Here is a 24,738-nt window from a genome sequence, read left to right on the forward strand (position 1 = left end):
GCATTTGTACAGTACTAATTAGTTAATTAGCCAAAAACAGCACCTTTATGCAAAATATTCCTTTATTAAGCAATCTAGCACCTGAAATACTTGGTCCCAGGATAGCAATGAAGGGCAAATTATCAGTCCAAAATCAGCTTGTGCTATGCTATCTTTAGGAAGTTTTAACATAGGTCCAGTGTCGGTTGCACTTTCTTTGTCCTCAACTGAGCCAATGTGCTTGCTCTTAATTACTCGCTGTAAATATGGAACTCCAGAACTGATGAGGCAACTTAATTCCAAGTGCTGACAAGCCAGAAAAAAGGAGATGAATTGCATTGTAGTTGGCCTTGCCAGACAATCTCAGGTGTGTGCGTGTTTTTTGTTTATCATAGATAAACCACTCCACGGGATACATGTACCTAATTACTGTTCACTCGAAGATCCTGGAGCATGGAATAATTAAGCACGAACATTGCATTATGTGGGTTTAATTTGTCTCTGAGAATATGCATCTCTAGATGTTTAGTCTGAATCCTGACAGATGAAAAAAATAATACTTTTATGCCCTATGTAATTACCTAACAGGTTTGTGTGTGTGTAAAACATGCACAATTGATGCAGGCTAATTACAATGGTTCAAAGGTTCAAAGGAGTAAAATAGCAAATCTTGACCATTTTGTGTTAATGTGAATATGTAATGTAAACATTTCTACTAACAGGTGCTAAATGCGGTGCAGTGACTATTAAAAAAACAATTAATAACAATTTCAGTGTGATTTACTAATCCTGAAAGTCACTAAAAGAAAGGGAAATTGCATGTGCAAATTAAGACAACTATTAAGACATTATTAAGTTTTATTTATGAGAAAGATGATAAAATTATGACTTAATGTTACTCAGAATGTTTCTTGAAATTATTATCTATATTTTTGTTATATTGACACATACTGTATTAAGAATACACACTCATGTCTATACTCTTTTATTATGCATTCACATTGTATTTTGAATGTTTTGGAAGGTTTTTTTTTTTTTTGCTTTTTTTTTTTTTTTTAATTGGTTTTATACCTTAATGTATACTAGGGTTGGCAATTGGTAGGTGTGAACCAATCAAAGCATTTTAGCGCATCAAACTAAGTACTTGAAAATACTGGAGCAGAACCAATAAAGGTATAAACAAAAGTAGTTCCTATTCACTGACTTGAGTTTTTTAAACATGAACCAGCACAGGTTCTGTAGCAGATCCGCTGTTGGGAACTAAATCAATCATGCCAAATTCACAACAGCCTCATCTGTTCAGAATCTCTGGTACTAAGCAAAAGTGGTAATCTGAAGTGTCACTACAACACCAAACATAATCACTTTGATTTGTCTTAATTATAGTCATAAGCAAATCATTAATTGTTAACCATTAAAATGTAGCTGTTGCTGCCATTCGGCCATGTTAGTTATTCATCCAGACCTTCCCAAGCAAGGAATTTTATGTTACTGGACCTTTATAAATTTTTGCTGAATGCTCCTGCCTGATACTATAGTGACTAGCTTCACTGTTCTGCTGAGGATTCTTTGTCCTCATTTTCACTTTGTTTTCTCCTTGTACTTTGCACATAATGGTATTTGCATATTTATTCTTTGCAAATTATCCACAACACCCATGATTTCTGCAATCAATTTATCAGATTGTACATTCAAAAAAGCTCTCATTATGTAAGATCAAGTTGTTCATGCAAACTATGAATAAAATCATCTAAAAATCAATAATATGACCTAATATAACTTCAAAATATGGAATGCAGTTGAATAGACATAATGTGCATACAGTATGTAGTTCAGTATATGCCTTTCTGGACATAAATATACCGTATATTGTCTTTAAATTTACCATACATAATACAAACTACTTTACATTCATAGTCAATGCCTGCCAATGCCAGACTTTGTCTGGAAGCACAGTGTGCAACAGCGAGGTCAGCTTCTATAGATCCACCCTGAGTCACTATCAATAACACGATAGATAAAAATTTAAAACCAGTTATGTGTCTGTCAATGCCTAATTCCTTCTTCCATAATCTCCCTGCTCCCTTAAGAACTGCTGTCTATCTCTCTCTTTTCCTTTTACTTTCTGCTGACCACCCAGAATTCCAATCTTCCCCTTAGTCTAAAACTTTCCAGCTCATCATCCCCACCCTGTCTGCTGTGAAGCCACAATAACCCATAAACAGGCAGGTGGATCATAGAGAAAAGGTTTATGGTTTACCAATAACACTGTTTTTATTGCCTCCCTATAGTGCAGGAACGTGCCACTGTAAGCTGCCTAAGCCATGAATAACTCTTCCTCCTACAGGCTGGCCTATTAATTTATGCATTAAGTTGGATAGCTTCCAGTTCAGAAATTTTTCTGGTGGCTCTCGGTCATCAGAGGAAGCCTAAATAATTTGCTGGAGGGTAATTGGATGGTGTGAAGAGAGCCATTAAACCAGGAGCCAGTGGTGAAGGAGGGGAGTCAGTGATCAATCAAGCATAACGGCGAATCGGAGGGGTCTAAACACAACACAGCTCATTTTCCTTTAAAGACTTTTAATAGATGTTTGTCTTGTGCAAACACTAATGGTGGCAACAAACAATTATGGCACTACAAGCCACCTCTATCTGAAATGGAGTAGGACTTTCTTTATTAAAGCCATTTAACAACTTAGTGACAAAGCTAGAGTTTAAGCATATAATGGTAATGATGACCAATAGTTAAATGTTCATGCAGACATAGCATGATTTTCTGCTAACTAGCATTAGTGTTTATTGATTTTAGCCCTGTACATTTTATTTACATTTCAATTTAAAGACTCCAATCAAGTTTATCAGTGTAGAAAAAACATGCCAGGTTTTCATTCATGACCTTCTTATGCTAAACAATGTAGAAGAATAAGCCCTTATTTGTCACATATACATTATAGCACAGTGAAATTCGTTTTTTCGCATATTCCAGCTTGTTAGGTAGTTTGGGTCAGAGCACAGGGTCAGCCATGATATGGTGCCCCTGGAGCAGAGAGGGTTAAGTGCCTTGCTCAAGGGCCCAACAGTGGCAGCTTGGCGGTGCTGGGGCTTGAACCCAGACCTTCTGATCAGTAAGCCAGAGCCTATCTATAGTAAGAAAAGACTTGTATAAAATCTAATTTGCTTACCTAGAAGGCATTAAGTATTTTATATATGGCATGTTGAGGAAAGTGTTGCTAATTTGCTAACATTTCCTTGCTAAAGTCAGATTAAACTAGCATAACTTTCAGAAGCTAGCATAATTGGCTATACAGCAAGACTAATTATAGATTATGGTAAATGTTGGTTATTTATAGGATATTTACTTCTGATTAATGCATTAGCAAACTATGTAGTGTTAATTTACACTATACATTTACAGAGATTGAAATGTTTTCAGGAAAATAGTGTAATTGCTTATAACTGGTTTTAGATATGTAAAACTGTTAGTTTTCACATAAAGAATACATTTATACTTCACTTTTATGTGTATTTATTTATTTATTTAATTATAATGATTATTCTTTGCTTTTACTAGAGTACACATTTGGCTGGATACTGTATGTCCACTTTTAAATGAATAATAATATCCATACTTTCATATAGTATATTGTCTCATTATATTTTTACCTCTGAGAATAAAGTAGGTCAACCATCAAATATAACTTTCAAACATTATTTTTACTTTCTAAAGCTGAAAGATGATAGAAGAATTATCATGGATCCTTCTACATCATTGATGTCATGGGTAGTTCTAATATTGATTGTATTTGATTCTTAATGACTCATATATTAATGAGTCCATAGTCATATCAACAAATGCTTGGATCCCTGTAGGATCAACAAATATTGAGCTTACTATAAGATTAGAAAATGCTCAGATCCTTAGAAGTTCAACAAATGGTTGAATGCTTGCATCCAGAAGTAGTTGGATCACTACATGATGTACAAATGTTTGAATCTCTATCACATCAACAAATGCTTAAATCACTATAGGATATACAAATGTTTGGATCCCAATAGGATCAACAAATGCTTAGATTCCTAGATGATCAACAGGTGCTTGGATCCCCATAGGACCCAAAACTATTGGGATTCCTACAGGATCAACAAATGTTTGGGTGCCTGTTGCATCAACAAATGCATGAATCTCTATAGTCTCAACAAATGTTTGGCTTAATATACAGTAAGATCAACATATGTTTTGATCTTTGCAGGAATTAACAAATGCTTAGATCCCTACAGGATGAACATATGTTTGAACCCCTACAGGATCTACAGATGCGTGGATCACTATAGGATGTACACGTACTTGGATCTCTATACAATTATACAATATACAGATATACAATTTCTTGGATACCTGAAGGGTCAACAAATGATTGGATCCCTATAGGATTTACATATCAGGCTGTTTATCTTTATTGTTTGTGATTTCATTTTGGGCTTGCTCTTATACAAAAAAAATAAATAAAAATACTAATCAAGTTAAAATTGATTTTGTTGAATGTTATCTTGGAGGTAGTCGTATTTTAAACAACACTAAGGATTATAACCTGAATTTTATAAATTCAAGGTCCAGTCTAATCTTGCAGAGGACAAATATTAGGGTTTTTTTTAGGAGCATCACTCATGCATTTGTTAGACCTATGCTCATCCATTTGGAGAATTCAGCTGTTACATCACTCTAAGACAACAAAGGCTGTTCTGTCAATGTTTGTACTGGTTGAAGTGGCAAGACATCTTAGGATACTGAGATAGTTCTCTGCATAGTGATTTTCTTTCAGGGACTTGAGTGAATACTTCAAGGTAATATTAATGAGTTAGTGAGGCAGGGATTATAGTGAGGGCTTTCTTTTTTATTTTCTTTTGGGTTTTTTCCTTCTTCAATTTTAGTCTACCAAAGTATCCTTAACCCTTAAACAAATATCTCGGTCGTTAGTGACCTGGGACGTCATCCCGTACCCTCCCCCTCATTAATTTTTTCACATTAGACCTCCACCTACTTAGTATTCCTCTATCTATTTATTATCTACAATAGAACAAGAAAAAAATATAAAATTGTCAAATAATATCTGTTTTTATAATTAATTTATTGTAAAAAGTCTATAGGGTCGCTACTGACCTGAGGTATGTAATAGTGTAAGTATATTTTTCTGCACAACAATATTGAATCTCTCACAGCTCAATAAGTGCAATTCACTTTTATTCCTCAAGGTGGGAATGTTTGGCAAACAATGATGATGTAATGTGTCAATCATAATTTCCCCAGACATGAAACAAACTTTACAAAACTTGACATGGCTCAGTGATTTACTGCAGAACAAGTTTCTAATCAAATATTAGTGCTGTTTGATGGTGGATCTGATGATGAAGCTGTCAGTGAGCAAAACATTGATTTTGATGATTATGAATACGAGAGTAGCCCTATTGAGAGAAACGTATCAGATGATCCAGATCCTGAATATGAGCCAGATGCTGAGTTTACAAGACACAGCGCTGAAGGTGCCACATTTGCCTGTCATAATATTACTTGATAATATTGTTTTTAGGCAGGGGCGTAACCTGGCCTGGGCATTTTTTTCTTTAGCCCCGAAAAATTATTCTTTTGGAGCGGTTGTTCACTATGTAACTGAACGTCAGTAAAAGAAGATGGTGGTGTTGTGATTTTATTTCTTCAGTGAACGGAGGTGACATCAATCAGACAGGGTTTACAGGAAAATACATGGAAACACTCGTGTCTTATTGGCTGACAGCTCTCAATTCTGCCAAATGCTAGCTCACACAGTCAGTGTGAGGAAAACTGGATATATTCCACTGATATAGATCAGTGATATACGACTATTTTTTGTTTTTGAAACACTAACATCCTCTTATGCTGAGCAGGAAAACAAGTGAGTTCCAGTTCACGTGAACATGATATGAGCAGAGCATAAGGAAAGATAATGTACTTTGTATGGCACCGTAGCAGCTTTGTTGTGCCTCCCCATGTCTAGTAAGACCAAACAGCCTAGTTAGAAAAGTTTTATATTTTATCGGTCTCGTAAAGTTTTACGATAAATCCAACTTTTTCTGATCATGTCATACAGTGACAGCTAAGTTACCTCATCTTCCATAAAACAAAACAGGCTACTAGCTGAGCTGGAAAAAAACTCATGGAGAAGAATCTGGGCTCAGCACCGGATGATTAACAGTCCAGCTAACATCCCTGTTTTTAGCCATGAAAATTATACATGAATAAATTACTTTAATAAAAAAAATATCAAATACTTTCACTATTTTAGTATGTGATTTATAAGTGCACAATTTTAATGGTGTATATATTTTTATATGTATATTGACAAAATGTCAATATGTCAACGAAATATGCTGTATTTTATTATTTTGTATTGTTAATACAATATTAGGACAGTTTTATACTACTGGGGCAGTGTACAGATCCATCTGTGTTAGATACATAATACGAATCGCTAACGACCCGAATGTGTAATTCGGCGTAATTGGCGAAATATGCATGCATTTAAGGGTTAAGGAATCACATTTTGTGTAGGTTCTCCATCTTTGACAATTGGAATGAAGTAACATAAGCTTCTTATACAATATTCTTTGTCATCTGTGATCAAGCTGATTTTTTCTTCCATTACAGCTGTCAGTAGTTGTAGTGAAAAGCATGGCTGACAGTTTATGTGCCTGTGAACTTAGATATTAGCTGTAACTATTTCTGCAAAGCAGCCACAGACATGGCTGGATAATACGTTTGCTTATCATCACCTTGGTGTTGACCTGACACTCATCTGTTTCATCGCTTTTTGCAAGTCCAAATTCAGGTAATTTTATTCTGGTGCTCATGACAGTTGATCCTCTCATTATACTGTATGTCTGTTCAGACCTCCTAGCTCCAAATCCTCTGGATTACATTTTATCATCTCATTACTGGGGAACTGAAGCAAGGTTAAGACCCTGGTTGATTACAATTCATATACACATGTATCTGTTATCTTTATCTGCCTCCATTTCTGGCTGATATCCTCGCTAGCCTTATTACACCATTATGCACTACATAATATGCACCAGCCACAATTACCTACAGCATCTGTTTTGGAGTAAAATACATGCAGGAATCTGTATTGTGTTTAATTATTTAGGTACACCATTGCTTTTGGTAATGCAAGAGGAGAGGGCATTGAAGGTGGGAGTGGTATAAGGGTCAAGGGCCTCCCACATTCCCATGAAGGACTTTGCAAATGCACATGAGTTGACATGGGGACTGAATCAGCCAGAATAATCAAGACTAACTGATTAAAATTGGAAACCTTTGATTATGATATAAAACCACATCAAGTGAATCTTAATATGAGTGTAGTTTATTGTAGAAGAAGGTCTGAGAAGCTCCTTCAGACACTGAAAAAATTGATGAGCTGTAATTTCTTTAAGCACTACATTCTGTATAGGTGGACAAATAATTTTTCAGGTTAGGACTTGTGTGGTGTTATTTAATTTATTTCATTTCATGTGTTGGAGGCATTGTAGCTTATTGGATAGTATGTTTGCCTCATACCTCAGGGGTTGGAGGGTTGAATTCCTCCTCTGCCCTGTATGTGAGGAGTATGCATGTTCTTTCTGTGCTTTGGGGGTTTCCTCCGGGGTACTCCAGTTTCCTTACCCAGTCCAACTGGGGCAGGGGAGTCTGGAGCCTATCCCAGGGAACTCAGGGCACAAGGTGGGGGACACACCTTCCAAAAATGCTAAATAAATAAGAAAAGAAAACTGCACTATTTATATTTTTTATGTTTGTGAAGCATCTGCCCTACAAGTCCCCATGAAGATTAATTTGTTACTATAGAAATAATAACATATTTAAACCAATCATATTAATATAAACACCTTCTGACCAACCAACAAGTGTTGTGGCAAGTTGGGCTTTTGAAAATCATATTTTATGAAGAAAGAAATTCAGACATAACTAAGCTAGAGAGATTTCAGAGTCAGTGGGGCCACTCTAAAGATGAACTGTCATCAAAACTCAGGAGTTTTAGATGGATGATTATTGAGCTTGCCAGATCTGAGGATGTAGCTAGGTGGGGAGGCAATAGGAAAATCAAAGAGATAAGAAGGAGGAAGGTTTTTAAGGGCTTTGTAAGTGAGAAGAATTTCAAATATTGTTTTATGGGAAACTTGAGGCTGTCAAGTTCAGATGTGGTTGGTGTTAGTGTTGGCATAAGACCACGTACAGCTTAAAAATGTTAACATCGAAATAATTATAGTAATTTAACATTTTAACACATCGCGTGGTCCTTTTCTAATCTTCAGCTACTCAGTTTTGGTGAGTCTGAGATTCTTTTCTGCTCAACATTGTTGTAAAGTGTGGTTATTTAAGTTAGCGTAGTCTTACACACATGCACACATTATTTATTCAATTAAGCCGGTTAATAAAGAGTGACCATGCATCCCATTTTAAAAATGGTGTCAAGTGTTATCTCTGCCATATGGCTGTGAGCTAAGCGATGATTTATTACTCGAATAAATGCTGGTTTCAGAGACATCATTCATTTGGAATGTCGGTTGCCAAACAGAGCGAGATGTGTGTGTCTGTGTGTGTATGTGCACACACACATGCACACACACGCACACACACATATATATTCTAAGTATCATTTGCACTCTTTTCCTTTCTCTCTTCGCACAGACACGCTTATTTGCTCTGAAATATGCAAACAACACATTTCTGTGTGCATTATTCAGAATGTGCCACTCTATCACTGTCTTTGTGTCAGGCTATATAGTGCCGCTGAATTAAAGTTGAAAGACTGTGTTTGCTGCAGTTTCTCTGACAAGGAACTGCTTTCAAACAGTAGGTGGTTGCTTATAAGCAAATATAACACTGAAACTACTTATGAAATCCCATATGATTCTCCATTTAGGACAAATGTAACCTCTTTAACAAATGTAACCTTGAACTCATTGACTTGTTCCTCAAGCCATTCTTGAACTATTTTTACAGTGTGGCAGGGTATATTATCCTGCTGAAAGAGACCACTACCATTAGGGAATACCATTGCCATGAAGGGGTGTACTTGGTCTGCAACAATGGTTAGGTAGGTGGTACGTATCAACGTAACATCCACATGAATGCCAGGACTCAAGGTTTCCCATCAGAACATTGCCCAGAGTGTCATACTGCCTCCTCCAGGTTGCCTTCTTCCCATAGTGCATCCTGGTTCCATCCCTTCCTCAGGTAAGCGACACACACACGGCCATCCACATGATGTAAAAGTAAACATGATTCATCAGATCAGGCAAGCTTCTTCCATTGCTCCATGGTCCAGCCCTGATGGGCACATGCCCATTGTAGGCACTGTAGACGGTGGACAGGAGTCAGCATGGGCACTCTGACCGGTTTGCGGCCCCATATGCAGCAAGATGTGAGGCTCTGTGTGTTCTGATACCTTTTTATCATAGCCAGCATTAACTTATTCAACAATTTGTTCTACTGTAGCTTTTCTGTGGGATTGGACAAGACAGTCAAGCCTTCACTCCCCATGCACATCAGTGAGCCTTGGGTGCCCATGACCCTGTCGTTGGTTCACCGGTTGTCCTTCCTTGGACAACATTTCATAGGTATTAACCATAGCATAATGGAAACACCACAAAAGACCTCCCAATTTGGAGTTGCTCTGAACCAGTCATCTAGCCATCACAATTTGGCCCTTGTCCGAGCTCTTCTGGGACCTTACACTTGATCATTTTTCCTGCTTCCAGCACATCAACTTCTAGAACTGACTGTTCACTTGCTGCTTAATATATCCCACTCCTTGACAGGTGCCACTGTAATGGGATAATCAATGTTATTCACTTCATCTCTCAGTGAATTTAATGTTATGGCTGATTGGTGTATATTTTCAGTATATTTCACTTTGTTTACTTGTTTCCCTGGATAAGTAAGGAACACTACTTGTCATAGCTTGTCAAGCATAGCACATAGTCACATTGGAATTGTGCGTTGCGCCTAGGTGCTGATGTGTTTTCATACGTTCCAATGCAGATCAAGCTTGAAAGCTGGGTATTCGACAGTCTGACATGCTGGTCCTCATCAAACCAAGCCTGGAAGAACCTAAACTGAAAGACAACAACATTTGTTAATATTCAGGCATAGGAACATGATGCCAGCTAATCTGAGATTATCTAAATGGCAGCCTGAACTGAAAGATCTGAAAAATCTTACTCTTAAAGTTCTTAACCATTGTATTTGCCAATCAAAACTAAATAGAGATAAGGCACTCTGCTTCTATTCTAGTCCTTAAGGCAGTGCATAATGTTATATGGAGGTAGATATTTGGTAGATGTTAAGTTTTTGAGAATTTCAAGGCTACAATTTCAGGTTTACTTGCACCATAACTGTAAATGACACTTTTTTGGCTTTCACAGTTGAAAGATTATAACTCAGTGCCAATTACATCTTATTTTAAACATGTACTAAAAATTACTGGTTTGGTAAAAGGTATAATTCTGCCAATGCTAAACATATTTATGGAGTTAAGAGTTCATAATGTTTCCGCGGTCAAGGAAATATTTTGTCTTTTTTGCGCATGCATGTTTGAGGATCTTTGACCGTTTTCTTTTTAGAATCCAGGAGTCTGGGCTGGCAACGGATACTATAAGCATAAGCAATACTCATGAGAAACCAAACTAACTGCAGCTTTCTACATTTTGCTGTACCACTGGGAACAATTTGGGTTTTTTCATAGTGAAATTTACAGTCTGGTCGTACTTTTGATCTGTACCGATTTGTACAGCCTGAGTTGTATAAAAATATACAAGTTTTAAGGTTATGAAAAATATAACATTCTAGTTTGACAGATTTTTTTTACTGTTTGAAAGGGTGAGATGTTTAATTTTGCATGTGAATATAACTTTACTCACAAAAAGGTTTATATTTGTTTCTTCAGCAGGCAACTTTATCCAAAGCAACTAACAATTAAGACATTTAAAGTATGTAACTGAGGATTAAGGGAACAGAAGTGGCACTCTGGCAGTCCTGAGATTTAAACTCTTTACCCTCTGGTTAGTAGACTAAAACCAAACTACTATTTATCTGTGAGTAGTAAGAAGTAGTGCTGTGACATTAGCTCCTGGCACAGAAGAAAGAAAGAAAAAACAAACAAAAAACGCTTTACTGCCCTCTAATTTAACTTCCTGTCATGTAAAGGCAAGCAGCTTATTAACTATTTTAGGGTCTTGACTTTTGATTAACTTTGTCATACAGTATTTATCCGTTTATAACATTGTGAGCCTATTATACAGTGTTCCAGTGAATGATATTACAAATGCATTAGTTAGATAAAAAAAAAAATACAGCTTGTTATGTTTTATAGTACTAGGTATAGCTCATGATTATCTCAGTTGTACTGTAGCTCCTCTAAAAAAATGTGAAGGAGTACATGAACAACTACACTAAAATAGTGTATACAAAAATACAAATTTATGACTAGTTGCAGGTTTGCTCTCGATCAGACATAGAGTCTGAGCAAGCAGGAAAGAGGTCAGTTCAGTTTCTGTGGTTGGGCCTTTGTCAGTAGATGTTTGTGGACATTCACTTCTCCAGTTGGTCCGCAACACTTCCAGGCTTTTTAAGTTTAGCTACAGAATTTTGTTTTGTTTTTTCCCACAGATTTTTCATAATAATAATAATAACTTTATTTTATATAGCGCCTTAAAAGCAGCTTCTCAAAGCGCTGTACACAAAATAAGCAGTACACAGAAAAAAATTACAATTATAAAAATAATAAAAACGATAATAATAATAATAATAATAATAATAATAATAATATAAAGTTGACAAAAAAGCAATCAAATGCAAGTTTAAAAAGGTTAGTCTTGAGTTGAGCTTTAAAAATGTCCAAGGTCTGAGCTTCCCTAACTTCAAGAGGAATAAAGTTCCAAAGGGAAGAAGTATAGACAGAAAAAGCTCTGTCACCCATAGATTTTAAGCGGCTTTGTGGAACTGTTAACAAATTACACTGTGAGGAGCGCAGTCTGCTTTTTGGGGTGTAAGGGATTAATAAAGCAGATAAATAATGAGGAGCCAAGCCATATAATGCTTTGCATGTCAGCATCATAATTTTTAAATCAACACGGAACCTGACCGGGAGCCAGTGCAAGGACTCCAAAACAGGAGTAATATGATTGCATTTCCTGGTCCCAGCCAGGATCCTGGCGGCAGAGTTTTGTACATATTGGAGTTTATTGAGTGTGGATTTAGAAACTCTGGCTAAAAGGGCGTTACAGTAATTTATCCGTGTGACCACGAATGAATTAATCAGTTTTTTTTAACTGTGTGTCCCAGGCCTCCTTGAATTTCCTGGGTCAAGCCAAGCTGAACACACCTTATGAAGTCAATTTCTGACTTAATTAGATTTTCTGCCATCTCTTTTTTCAAAAACTGTTTTTTTTTGTTTTTGTTTTTGTTTTTTTTGTTTTTTTCCCCACTACTTGTCCTACAAATTTTGTCCAATCATCAACAAATTTGGGCACGTCATCTTCAGAGTAAGCCTCACAAAATTTAGCAAAAGAATTTTGAATACTCCAAACAGTTTTCCATAATGGGTCAAAGAATCTGACAGCAAAGTCACCAAACAACAGGAAATGAGACTGTATTAACAGAATCTATAATTAACAGTCACAGGCAAATTATGAAAACAAGTTGACAGCATCTTTAAATTGTATTTGGATTTCATTTACATGGTTTCAATACTCAAATTCAGTGGGATATTGCTGAGCCTATAATTTTATACTGCCTTAGACAGAAGGATCATTAAAAGATTAATACTATAATTTTATCATAAACTTTTATGTTCCAGACTTTTAAATGTGTATTCCCCCATAGCAATGTTTTCCTTGTCTCAAATTAAACTTTATGTTTTTTATGTTACCCTGGTTCTGTATGCATATGTTTTATTCAAACTACTATACAAATCTACAGCACTCTCCTAAAAATCCTTGACACTGACTGTATATGGTCACTTCATAGGATATAATACTTCATACTCCTCAGCACCAAACCCCAGCACCACCAAGCTGCTGCTGTTGAGCCCCCGAGCAAGACCCATAACCCATTCTTCTCCAGGGATGCCATATCATGGCTGACCCTGTGCTCTGACCCCAACTTCCTAAGACGCTGGGGTATGTGAAGCAAAGAATTTCACTGTACTGTATGTGACAAAGAAAGTCTTTTTTTGGCAATTTCATATTCTGTAAAGGAATATACTCTTAGATAGTATCACTTTTAGGACACATTATTTTATATTCCATTAAAAAATGTATCTATCACACACATGAAAATAAAGCATTATTAACATGCCTGCTAAAGCTATTCAATATGATGTACTGTGTCATGTGCACTCACTAGAGTGGTCCATCTGAGGCTGAAATCATGTCCACCCTTAAGATTTGTACTTCCTTTACTTCAGAAATGGTATAATGGACTAGTGCATGCACATACAGTACAATGAGGGTTACAGACACATGCTTGAGCAAGGCGCCTAATGCATAATGCACACACACACACACACCAATACAGATACGCACCGGCACTCGCGGTCACACATAAGCAGCCATTCACTGTCTCACACACAGACTTAAGTACACTAAGAGGCTTAAAGAAGCCCTCCACGCTCCCTCACTCTTCATCCTTCTCTCTCTTTTTAAAAAATTCCCACTCACTCACTCACCCACACACACACCACACACCCACACACATACTTCTAGTCTCACTGACAGTCCTAGTTAACAAGAGAGCTGAAGCCAGTGTGCGATGCCTGCAGCGGTATCAGCACGCCCTGCTGCACCATCATTAGCATGCACGGCTTTCTTTTGGACATTTAAGGTTAGCAGCTCCCTAGACTCATTCCCCTTTGCTGCAGTTTAGCTTACGGCATGCATGCAGACGCACACACAATCTCTAAATAACTCTCATACACACACAAAGCCAAATGTTTTTTTATGAAACAGCAACCCATTTATAGTGATCAAAACTAAGCTTCTTCTTTATCCTGGTCTTTCAACTTCTGTACATTACACTTTACAAGCTGGTCCTAGAGCTGGTGTTAAATCCCAAAATTTCAATTGCGTCATCTATAGCTGAAACTAACGATTATTTTCATAATTGATCAGTTGGCCGATAATTTTTTCGATTAATGGGGGGTGGAGTGGGGGTGGACTTTCAGTACCTTTTTTTCCCCCGTTTATTTAAAATAAAATCCACAAACTGAGTGTTACAAATATAAACTTCAGACTGTAACTTTACACAACTGTTTGTCCAATTATATAAGACTGAAAAGAACCCAATACACACAGACACACACCAGAATATATATTACTCATTTAGGACTGTAGTTTAATTCAGTGTTTTTCGTGCATCCATAAAAATAATGCATAATTACTTGTATATAATATAAATTAATATAAGTTTTTATTATATAATAGTAATAATGCATTACTTTTTATTAAAGGTAACGTTGACATAAACAGTAAACTGAAGAGAGTCATTGTCGGTGACTCTGGGTATCTGCTAAAACTAGCGCCGTCACATTACGTGCGTATGACATCATGCGCTGTCGACTAGGAAGCGGCTTATACTTCTGGTTAGTAAAAAACCCACTAGTGTTCCTTTTGAGACGATATTACCTTTCTAAAATTCATACACTAGACGGTAGAGTATACAGTGCATAGTGTAAGAGTTTAGTACGTCATTTGGGACACGGCTTTAGTATTTACTCTCCGAAGCATGTTTTCGGAACAGGAGTAACGTAATGAGTAAATGCACCCCGAACTGCGCGCAAACCAACTAATCGATAATGTGATTCGTTGACAACGATTTTCATAATCGAATATTATCGATTTTCTTGATTGGTTGTTGCAGCTCTAGTGTCATCAGAACATGAAAATATTCTTGATGCATGATGATGTGATAAAGTTGTGTTTTTTTTTTTATTCCCTAAAATTTTCCCTTTAAAATATTCTGAACTAAGGCACAAAGTATGATTATTTTTTATGCATAATTGCACCTACTGCATTTGCAAAAATATTTTTATTACCCAAATATTAGATTTAATTTAGATTTATTTTGAATTGGAATAAGCTGTGTGATGTTAGTTTTTTGCCACATCTGGCACCTGTCCATCAAATTGAAGATGTAGTGATGAATATCAGTTGATCATGGTAATTAATTTTATGTGCTAAAGAAATATAACTGCACCGTTTCAGTTATTCAAGAAAATACCTGAAGTTAGAGTGATGGACAAACTTCTTTCACTTGCACTCAAGTCAACAGAAATTCTGTTGTAAAAGGAATTGCCATTACAAATAAACACCTGTCATGTCAGTGCAAACTAGCGACTCCATTTTCCAGAATGCACCACAAACTACAAACATGGCCGATGACTACAACTCCCAATGGAACACACAGACATGGCACCTTCTCCTAAGGACTAATCACACACACCTGTTTCCAATCACACCACACTACTTAAGAGACTGCTCATGCAAAAGGTCTTCTTGAAGTAATACGTTCAGTTGCCATAGTCTTTGTATATTATATATTGGTTTGTTTAGTCTGGTTTTGATTCTCTTTTGCCTTTGACATTGATTTCTGCCTCACGTGCTCTAGTCTGTAGTGATTGGGAAGCTTGTATCATTTTACTGATTCAGATATTTGAATCTTATTCAGCAAAATGAATTAATCTTTTTTTTGAGTCTTTTTGTTAATTTCAGAAGATTATAATTACAATGTCACATGTTAAATTCCCCAGCACATCTAGTACTTATGGAAACATTGATCACATTTGGAATAAAATAATTTACTATAAGCTAATGCAACCAAAGCTGAATTATGAGAAACAGAAATGATTCATTAATAGTTTAGCTGGGTCTTCAGGCTATGCAGTCTGTTAGTTCACCTCACTACCCGATCTGAGTCATTCTTTCTTTTGTCAGGTCGTATTTGTCATGGCTGTTCCCCAGAAACAGAAGTGATTCGTTCACGTCTCGAGTCTTCAGGTTCGATCGTTTGTTCATTCCTTTTCCGGTATTGCATGGTGCATTGCCTATGGCGCGTTCACCTTAAGAACAAACGACTCGAACCCGAAGACTCAAGACGTGAACTAATCCTTTCTGTTTCCTATACAGAACAGATTGGGATGTTGCAGTGCATGCGTGGTCAAAAATTAACTAATCACTCTGAGTCAACTCATTTTCCCCGAGTCATATTAAAGATCCGTTCAATGTGAATGAACCGTTCATGAACGACACATCACTGGGTGTCTTTGTTTATGATTTATGTATTTTGTCTTGCCCTCTGGATAATATAATCTTCATTAATGCTCTTAACTGCAATTGCATCCGTCCTAACCCTCAATACGTGACAACACCAAGGACTCACCATTGCAAATTTATTCAAATGTGCACAAGCCACCTCATGTGAAAAGTCTGGAACAGCATGGAGCTAAGTGGTAATTTTCGAAGATGTGACAGTGTGATTTAACACAAAGTAAAACATCTTTTTGGATTGGACTTTGAATTAAGGATGAGTTTATTAGGTTTATTGGTATGATTTCATTTGATTTTTACCAAACATACCCCTGAAGACTTTCTCATGCTGAGAAAGCAGCATGATTGTTGCAAAGTGCTGACACACAGGACTCCTTGAGATTTTTTTGTTCAACAATAACTTATTATTATTATTATTATTATTATTATTATTATTTGAGCTGTCACTACAGAAACAATAACAGATTAGAATGAACACATTATTATAGACCTATCATTCATGTTACAGCTGGAACTACTGTTCAAGTTGTGCCATGGTATAAATGAGAATAACTGAAATTGTAATGTATCATGGCATAATGTGATTAATCTCTATTATCCATGTGTAGTCAGGATAATCTAAATTTAATTCATATTCAAGCAAATCATACCTCACTGCAATGATTTCCCCTTTAGCCTGTCCATAGCTATCAGTATCTGTAGCACAAGGTAGTTATCTTAGCAATCGAAGGTATTCTTGAATATAGTTTAATTTATCTGGTATTTTTATTATAAGATTAATAAGCCAAATACAAGATCATTAAATCTATTTTTAGAAATTATTACTCATTTCCAGCTTGTTGTTTTCTTATTGTATTTGCAGAATTTTGCTTGTTTTTAGAAATAAATGGTTACAATGAGTACAATTATCTGCCAATAGAACAAGACTATTTCAAGGTTGAAATTAGTACAAATGGCTTGAGTTGTTACTTAGTAAGTAGTGGTCACACCTGACATTTCACTTGCTGTTTTCTTATAATTACTTACCCCATATCTGAGATAAATTAGCTAATGTTAACCCTGCATTCTCTCTGAAATCACATGCCATCATGATTACCTGTAATTGTCTGATTTTGAATTGCTAGTGAAGAAAATAGCATAACCAGTGCCTGTGGCTTAAACACCATCCCTAACTAACATATGGTTGATGTCTGCAACTCAGCAGAGCACATGATAAGTTAGACTACATACTACCAAAAAAAATAAATTAATTGCATGAAAGGGAAAAATGTTGTTTTTTTTTTTCCAATAATAAAAGCACAAGATGAATTGTGCTGACAGTACGTAGGCTACATATGTATAAGCATACTTGTAATAATTTCATATAGTTTATTATATGCAGCATACTATGAACATGGACCATACTGCAGAGTGCATATGCATTAATGTTCATTATGTAACATTTGTATACAGTAAGATTCAAAATCTGCTGGGTGCTCATAAAACCAACCATTTCTGCAGATTGCAGTTAAATCCTAGTTTAAGAAATACCTGTTTATTATTTATGCTGTGAGCATTGAGTTGCCAGTCTGCCAACAGATGCTAGTTTATTAATGATAAAATTCTTCTTTTTTTTCTACAAGGATTTTCACTTTGGTGATGTTGGGACATCTGCTGTTCTAACATGTCCAACTCAACTAAGCATCTAATTATTTGGAGACGGGTTTTCAAATGAATCTTACTTTGAAGTTAATTAAAAAAAAATACTGTATACACAAATATTTAATTTGATTCCTGTCTTTTCCTAGATCATCAGGAAACAATGTACCTTACTATCTACTTCTCATATCTAGCTTTCCTTCCATTTAAATGAACACGATGTCTGAGCCTTGCACAGGAGGACAGGTGGCAGATGTCGGAGCATAATGAGTGTGATAACAAGCATTATGTGGAAATGTGATTCCACCGCACAGGTGCACATGTTTCTATCTTGTAGTTGTTGACACTGCTGCCTGGGGGTTTTTTTTATTTTATTTATTTATTTATTTTTACCCAAGCAAAGTCACACCACTCACCTGGAGATCAACTTCACACCTAAGAGGAGGTCATTAAAATGAAGAAGATAGATAATAGAATGAAATACTCGTTCAGGCAAAACTATGACCTCCATTACAATCCACATTAATGTATATTTCAACAGTATCTCTGCCTTTGCAGACTTTCAGCCCTTAAACCAAGTCTTAAAGTAAATAGATCAGAAGTTTTTCATGTGTGCTACTCCTTTTCACTCCAGGCAAACTACAGTGTTTCCCTCTTATATTTTCCCCAAGGAGTACGATTGACCTACTTAGGAAAGTCTTGTGTAACCAAAGTGTGCTCTAAAGAATATTTGCACAGTGGTACTCAGTTTCAGAACATTATAATTAAGTAGTAAAGAATGTCATGATTAACTTGTCACACAGGAAGGTGACAAGTTGGTGCATCTTTCAGAAGAATTTCCCAACAATATGCTCTTGTATACAGTGATGCTCAGAACTGTGGTGGTTTCAAGGTTCTAACAAAGCAGATCTTGAGGTTTTCATATTAAGTGAAATATATTTTACATATTACATTTGAATACATATTTCATATATAGTCAGCTCTAGAATGATTAACACTTGTTATGAAAAAGAGGCAAAAATTAATAAATAAAATTAAAGCTGCAAGCAGAATTTTCAGGGGCCAAGACTCAGTGAACCACACATTCACAGATGCGCTAGAATTGTTGCATAAGCAATCACAGGAAAGCAGAGCCATAACTATAGGCAAAGGGATTCAAGAATGATTTGTAGTTTCATGCATTTGCCAGTCCATTAGGGGAGAATGCTTTTGAATATCGGTTCCTTTGAAAATTTTTGTTTAGAAAGGTCTCAAGATGATGTGAGAGAAATTTGGTGAAAATTGGACAAAATGTGGAGGAGGAGTAGCAAACATAGCACTAAGATGGAAGCATTTTTGGCATGTTATCGTAACTTTTGGCCACTGCTATGTGGCAATATCACAAACTTTATTGCATATAAATTCATTAAATGCCCTGAGGAAGCCCACCAAGATTTGTGTCAGTGTGCAAGGTTTTTGCTGTGATACAGCCTCACTTCCTGTTTGGCAGCTTTGCTGTCTGTTTTTTTTTTTTTTTTTTTTTGGCATATTACAGGCAAACCATTTGGAATATCAGCATTCTTTTGATAAGATTTGTCCAGGTTAGTCTGAATATAATGTTTGCCAAATATTTTGTTGATTGGACATAATTTGTAGCAGGAGAAGCAAAAAAACTGTTTTTTTTTTTCAAAATCCAAGATGGAAAAAGAATGTAATTAGGCGGAAATTAACATCATAGGGTGTGCTGAACTCATCTCAACCCAGGGAATCCAGGGATGCCTTTTAAATTTTGGACACACGGTTCAAAATTTAGGACCATAAACATCCTTCCAAATTAGGCCCAAATTTGACCCAATGGTGGCATTAGAGCATTGGCAGTACTTGACCTAGGTTTGTTCAGAATGGTCCTTAGACCCTCCCCAATCAGTGTGCCAAATTTCACAATTTTTTACCAAACAGTCGGCTGCCATAGACACCCTAGACAGAAGAAGAAGAAAATATAGAACAGTAAGCTACCTTTGCACCTTCATTACTTGGCCCCTAATTATCCACAGATAGAATTGTTGATATTTTGAGCTTAAACATACTGTATAGGAATGATAACTGCATTATCTTTTTCAAACATGAAATGTCTTTCTCCATAAGACCTGTTTCATAATGACTGACAAACCTACAATTAATAGTTTGTGAAACCTTGTCTGGTGAGAATAAAATCAGTGCACTCCTAATGTCTAACAAGGTTGAAGACACTTGTAGAAAGATCTTGGATGAGACCTCCATATTAATTGTTCTACATTTCAGTCTTATTTGTATGTTTCATTGTATCTGTGTGTCCAAGAGCAAGTGGTTGAATGGTTGTAGAATTTATATGGAATTATCAGTGTAACCAGCAGATGAACTTCTGGCAGAGACAATCAGAGTTTGGTTCAAAATATCCATATGCAGTATCTCACAAAAGTGAGTACACCCCTCACATTTTTGTAAATATTTGATTATATCTTTTCATGTGACAACACTGAAGAAATGACACTTTGCTACAATGTAAAGTAGTGAGTGTACAGCTTGTATAACGGTGTAAATTTGTTGTCCCCTCAAAATAATTCAACACACAGCCATTAATGTCTAAACCACTGGCAACAAAAGTGAGTACACCCCTAAGTGAAAATGTCCAAATTGGGCCCAAAGTGTCAATATTTTGTGTGACCACCATTATTTTCCAGAACTGCCTTAACTCTCTTGGGCATGGAGTTCACCAGAGCTTCACAGGTTGCCACTGCAGTCCTCTTCCACTCCTCCATGACGACATCATGGAGCTGGTGGATGTTAGAGAGCTTGTGCTCCTCTACCTTCCATTTGAGGATGCCCCACAGATGCTCAATAGGGTTTAGGTCTGGAGACATGTTTGGCCAGTCCATCACCTTCACCCTCAGCTTCTTTAGCAAGGCAGTGGTCGTCTTGAGGTTTGTATGGGGTCGTTGTCATGCTGGAATACTGCCTTGCAGCCCGGTCTCCGAAGGGAGGGGATCATGCTCTGCTTCAGTATGTCACAGTACATGTTGGTGTTCATGGTTCCCTCAGTGAACTGTAGCTCCCCAGTGCCGGCAGCACTCATGCAGCCCCAAACCATGACACTATGACAACCATGACATGACACCACCATGCTTGACTGTAGGCAAGACACACTTGTCTTTGTACTCCTCACCTCGTTGTTGCTACACACGCTTGACACCATCTGAACCAAATAAGTTTATCTTGGTCTCATCAGACCACAGGACATGGTTCCAATTATCCATGTCCTTAGTCTGCTTGTCTTCAGCAAACTGTTTGCGGGCTTTCTTGTGCATCATCTTTAGAAGAGGCTTCCTTCTGGGACGACAGCCATACAGACCAATTTGATGCAGTGTGTGACGTATGGTCTGAGCACTGACAGGCTGACCCCCCACCCCTTCAACCTCTGCAGCAATGTTGGCAGCACTCACGTCTATTTCCCAAAAACAACCTCTAGATATGACACTGAGCATGTGCACTCAACTTCTTTGGTCAACCATGGCGAGGCCTGTTCTGAGTGGAACCTGTCCTGTTAAACAGCTGTATGGTCTTGGCCACTGTGCTACAGCTCAGTGTCAAGGTCTTGGCAATCTTCTTATAGCCTAGCCATCTTTATGTAGAGCAACAATTCTTTTTTCAGATCCTTAGAGAGTTCTTTGCCATGAGGTGCCATGTTGAACTTCTAGTGACCAGTATGAGGGAGTGTGAGAGCGATGACACCAAATTTAACACACCTGTTCCCCATTCTCACCTGAGACCTTGTAACACTAACAAGTCACATGACACTGGGGAGGGAAAATGGCTATTTGGGCCCAATTTGGACATTTTCACTTAGGGGTGTACTCACTTTTGTTGCCAGCGGTTTAGACATTAATGACTGTGTGAGTTATTTTGAGGGGACAGCAAATTTACACTGTTACACAAGCTGTACACTCACTACTTTACATTGTAGCAAAGTGTCATTTCTCCAGTGTTGTCACATGAAAATATATAATCAAATATTTACAAAAATGTGAAGGGTGTACTCACTTTTGTGAGATACTGTATATTCTTTTCAGTTACCTGACTGATTGTACAGAGTGAATAGCATGTTTCAGCAGATGGATTTCAGTGCCTTCTCTGGAGTTATGTGATTAGCATGTACAAACAAATCATCTTTCACCTTCAAGTTATGCAAATATATTAATCACACATTACCATGAGCCATGAGGCTTGAATAATGAAATAACCACATGGTGCTTTTTTTTCCAGGTAATTCTCATGCTGACCAAGCTGTATGACTTCAACCTTGGCAGTGTCACTGAGAGCTCCCTGTGGAGGTAAGTTTGCAAAAAGAATCCTCTAATAAAATTATTTTCGTGAACACATGTTCTAGGTTTTCATAAAGACCTTCAGATCTTTTCCTGTTGTTTCTCTATTACAGCAAATTGGATTTGAAATAAAACAATAATGACTGGGATAATGTACAGGCGGTCTGCTTTATTGTGAGGATATATGCTAAAATTTCCATGAACCATAACTTATTTCAGTCACATATTGAGAATTAGTGATACTGAATGAAAGTGATACTGAAAGTGATAAATGATTTAGTAAGAAATGGTAAAGTATTTACCAAAATGCAAGTACTTAATGAAGCATAGTGTGAAATGTTTAGCATTCATAAAGTGTTTCATCAGTTTTGGTGGAGTAATTCCAAATATGTTTCTTAATATTCTCATATATATATATATATATATATATATATATATATATATATATATATATATATATATATATATATATTAATGAAACAACACATGATACCATAGACTATACCATTTGATGTTAATCTTGTGTTATATAATGGTTCATGGAAATACTTGTGATATTTGTGTGATGTTACATATTTTAAAGTAGGAAAATATGTGACTACTAATGCTGGGAAGGCCTGCTTTTGCTTGTTAAGATTAATGGTAAAGCATTATGTTAATACTAATTAAGTCTAATTGATTATAACATTAATCTTAAGTTGCAGCCCTAAAATTAACAGAAAAGGTCCCCTGTTAGAATTTTTATACTATGAAGTTGACAATGCGAACCCTATCTAAATGAAGTAAATTTTTACTCATTCTCATAACTTTTTTTTTTTTGGTAATTTGTTAGGAAGGTTAAGGTTGGGGTGGGGTTATACCGTTTCTTACCATCTCATTCAGCTGTCTAACAAAGGCCTGCAGATTTTGTACCAAAATAGATTGGTATATGGGAGCTATCCATGATTCCATCTATCTTGACGAAAACCCCAGGTCCAGCTAAAGAGAAGCAACCACATAGCATGATGCTACTATCATGGTAAATGTTCTGCACTTTTATATAGTGCTTTTTAACTTAAACTTTTAACAAAGCACTTTACACTGTTTCTCATTCACCCATTCACACACCAATGCAAGGCGCTAGCCTGCGATTGGGAGCAACTTGGGGTTCAGTGTTTTGCCCGAGGACACTTCGGCATGTGGAGACACGTGGGCCAGGAATCGAACCGCCAACCCTACAATTAGTGGACAACCCGCTCTACCACCTGAGTCACAGCCGCCCCGATCATCAGGCTTTACCATGGGTTTGCTGTTCTTTGGGTGATAAGCTGTCTTGGTTTTTTTTTTTTTTACCAAACATATCTTTTAGAATTATGCTGAACAATTTCTTTCTTGGATTCATCAGATCAAAACACATTTTGCCATATGGTTTCAGCAAAATTTAGGAAGGTTTGGATGTATTATTTTTGTGAGCAAGGGCTTCTGTCAAGGCACCCTACCCCATAGCTTAAACGTGTGAAGTATGAGATTGTTGTCAAAGGCAGGGAGTGGCCAACACATGGCAGATATTCCTGCAGCTCTTTTTAATACTGCTGTAGGTCTCTTTCTCCGCTTTGCTGGTAAGAGTTTATCTATTCCTTTTTGTCAATTTTGGAGACACGTCCTGTTCTTAATAATGTAACTGGTGCCCCATTTTCTCCACTTGTTGATGACGGCCTTCATGGTGCTGTATGGTACAACTTATGTTTTGGAAATTCTTTTGCAACTCTCTCCTGATCAATACCTTTCTACAATGTGATCCCGTACATATTTTGTAAGCAATTTTCATACCATGGCTTCAACAGTCAGATGAAACCAAGAACATGTAAAGAAAATCCTACAGAAACAAATGGTCTTTATTGTGATGCATCAGGCTCACTTCATTGATGATAGGTGCAACAAAATTACTTTTGATTACTTTTTGGTTAATTCTGAGCACAGTAACACATCCTATTATAAAAGGGTGTGCTCACAACGATGCAACTGTCATGACTGACAAGGAGGAGATGCAGAATGCATATGTACTAAAGAGCTTTATATAAAGGAAATCAAGCAGACAAATCCAAAACATGAATCAGTAACGTGGTTGAAAATAGGCAAAGGTCAGGCAATCGGCAAATAGGCATAAGGCAGGCAAGGCAAAAAGACAGAAAAAGAAACTAGACACAGGATCAAAACACTAGATACGTGAATACAGGACAAAGGGTTGGAGTAGAGAAAACACTCTGAATACTTCGAGTTGAACATAGACACATGAGTGGTTGAAGTAACAAACGTAATCAAGAGGGAAACATAAACACCTGAGGCTCATTAAGACACAACCAATGACATAACAGGGGCAGAGACATGAAATAAATAATTTACATTTACATTTATTCATTTAGCAGACGCTTTTATCCAAGGCGACTTA

At 36.7% G+C, this 24,738-nt stretch overlaps 1 protein-coding gene across 2 annotated transcripts in view; it reads left to right on the forward strand.

The window, feature by feature from the left end:
* The window catches only part of LOC108258286 (VPS10 domain-containing receptor SorCS1), a 243,204-nt gene that overhangs the window by 107,638 nt on the left and 110,828 nt on the right, over positions 1-24,738 (forward strand). For both annotated transcript variants that reach the window (XR_006981095.2, XM_017456818.3), the window contains exon 2: positions 22,252-22,319. Coding sequence is in view for 1 of the 2 variants with exons in the window: in XM_017456818.3 (XP_017312307.1) it covers positions 22,252-22,319 (68 nt within the window). In the remaining variant the exon portion in view is untranslated. The remainder of the gene's footprint in view (positions 1-22,251; positions 22,320-24,738) is intronic.

The sequence above is a fragment of the Ictalurus punctatus genome, chromosome 26 (assembly GCF_001660625.3).
Source record: "Ictalurus punctatus breed USDA103 chromosome 26, Coco_2.0, whole genome shotgun sequence".
NCBI classification, from domain to species: Eukaryota; Metazoa; Chordata; class Actinopteri; order Siluriformes; family Ictaluridae; genus Ictalurus; species Ictalurus punctatus.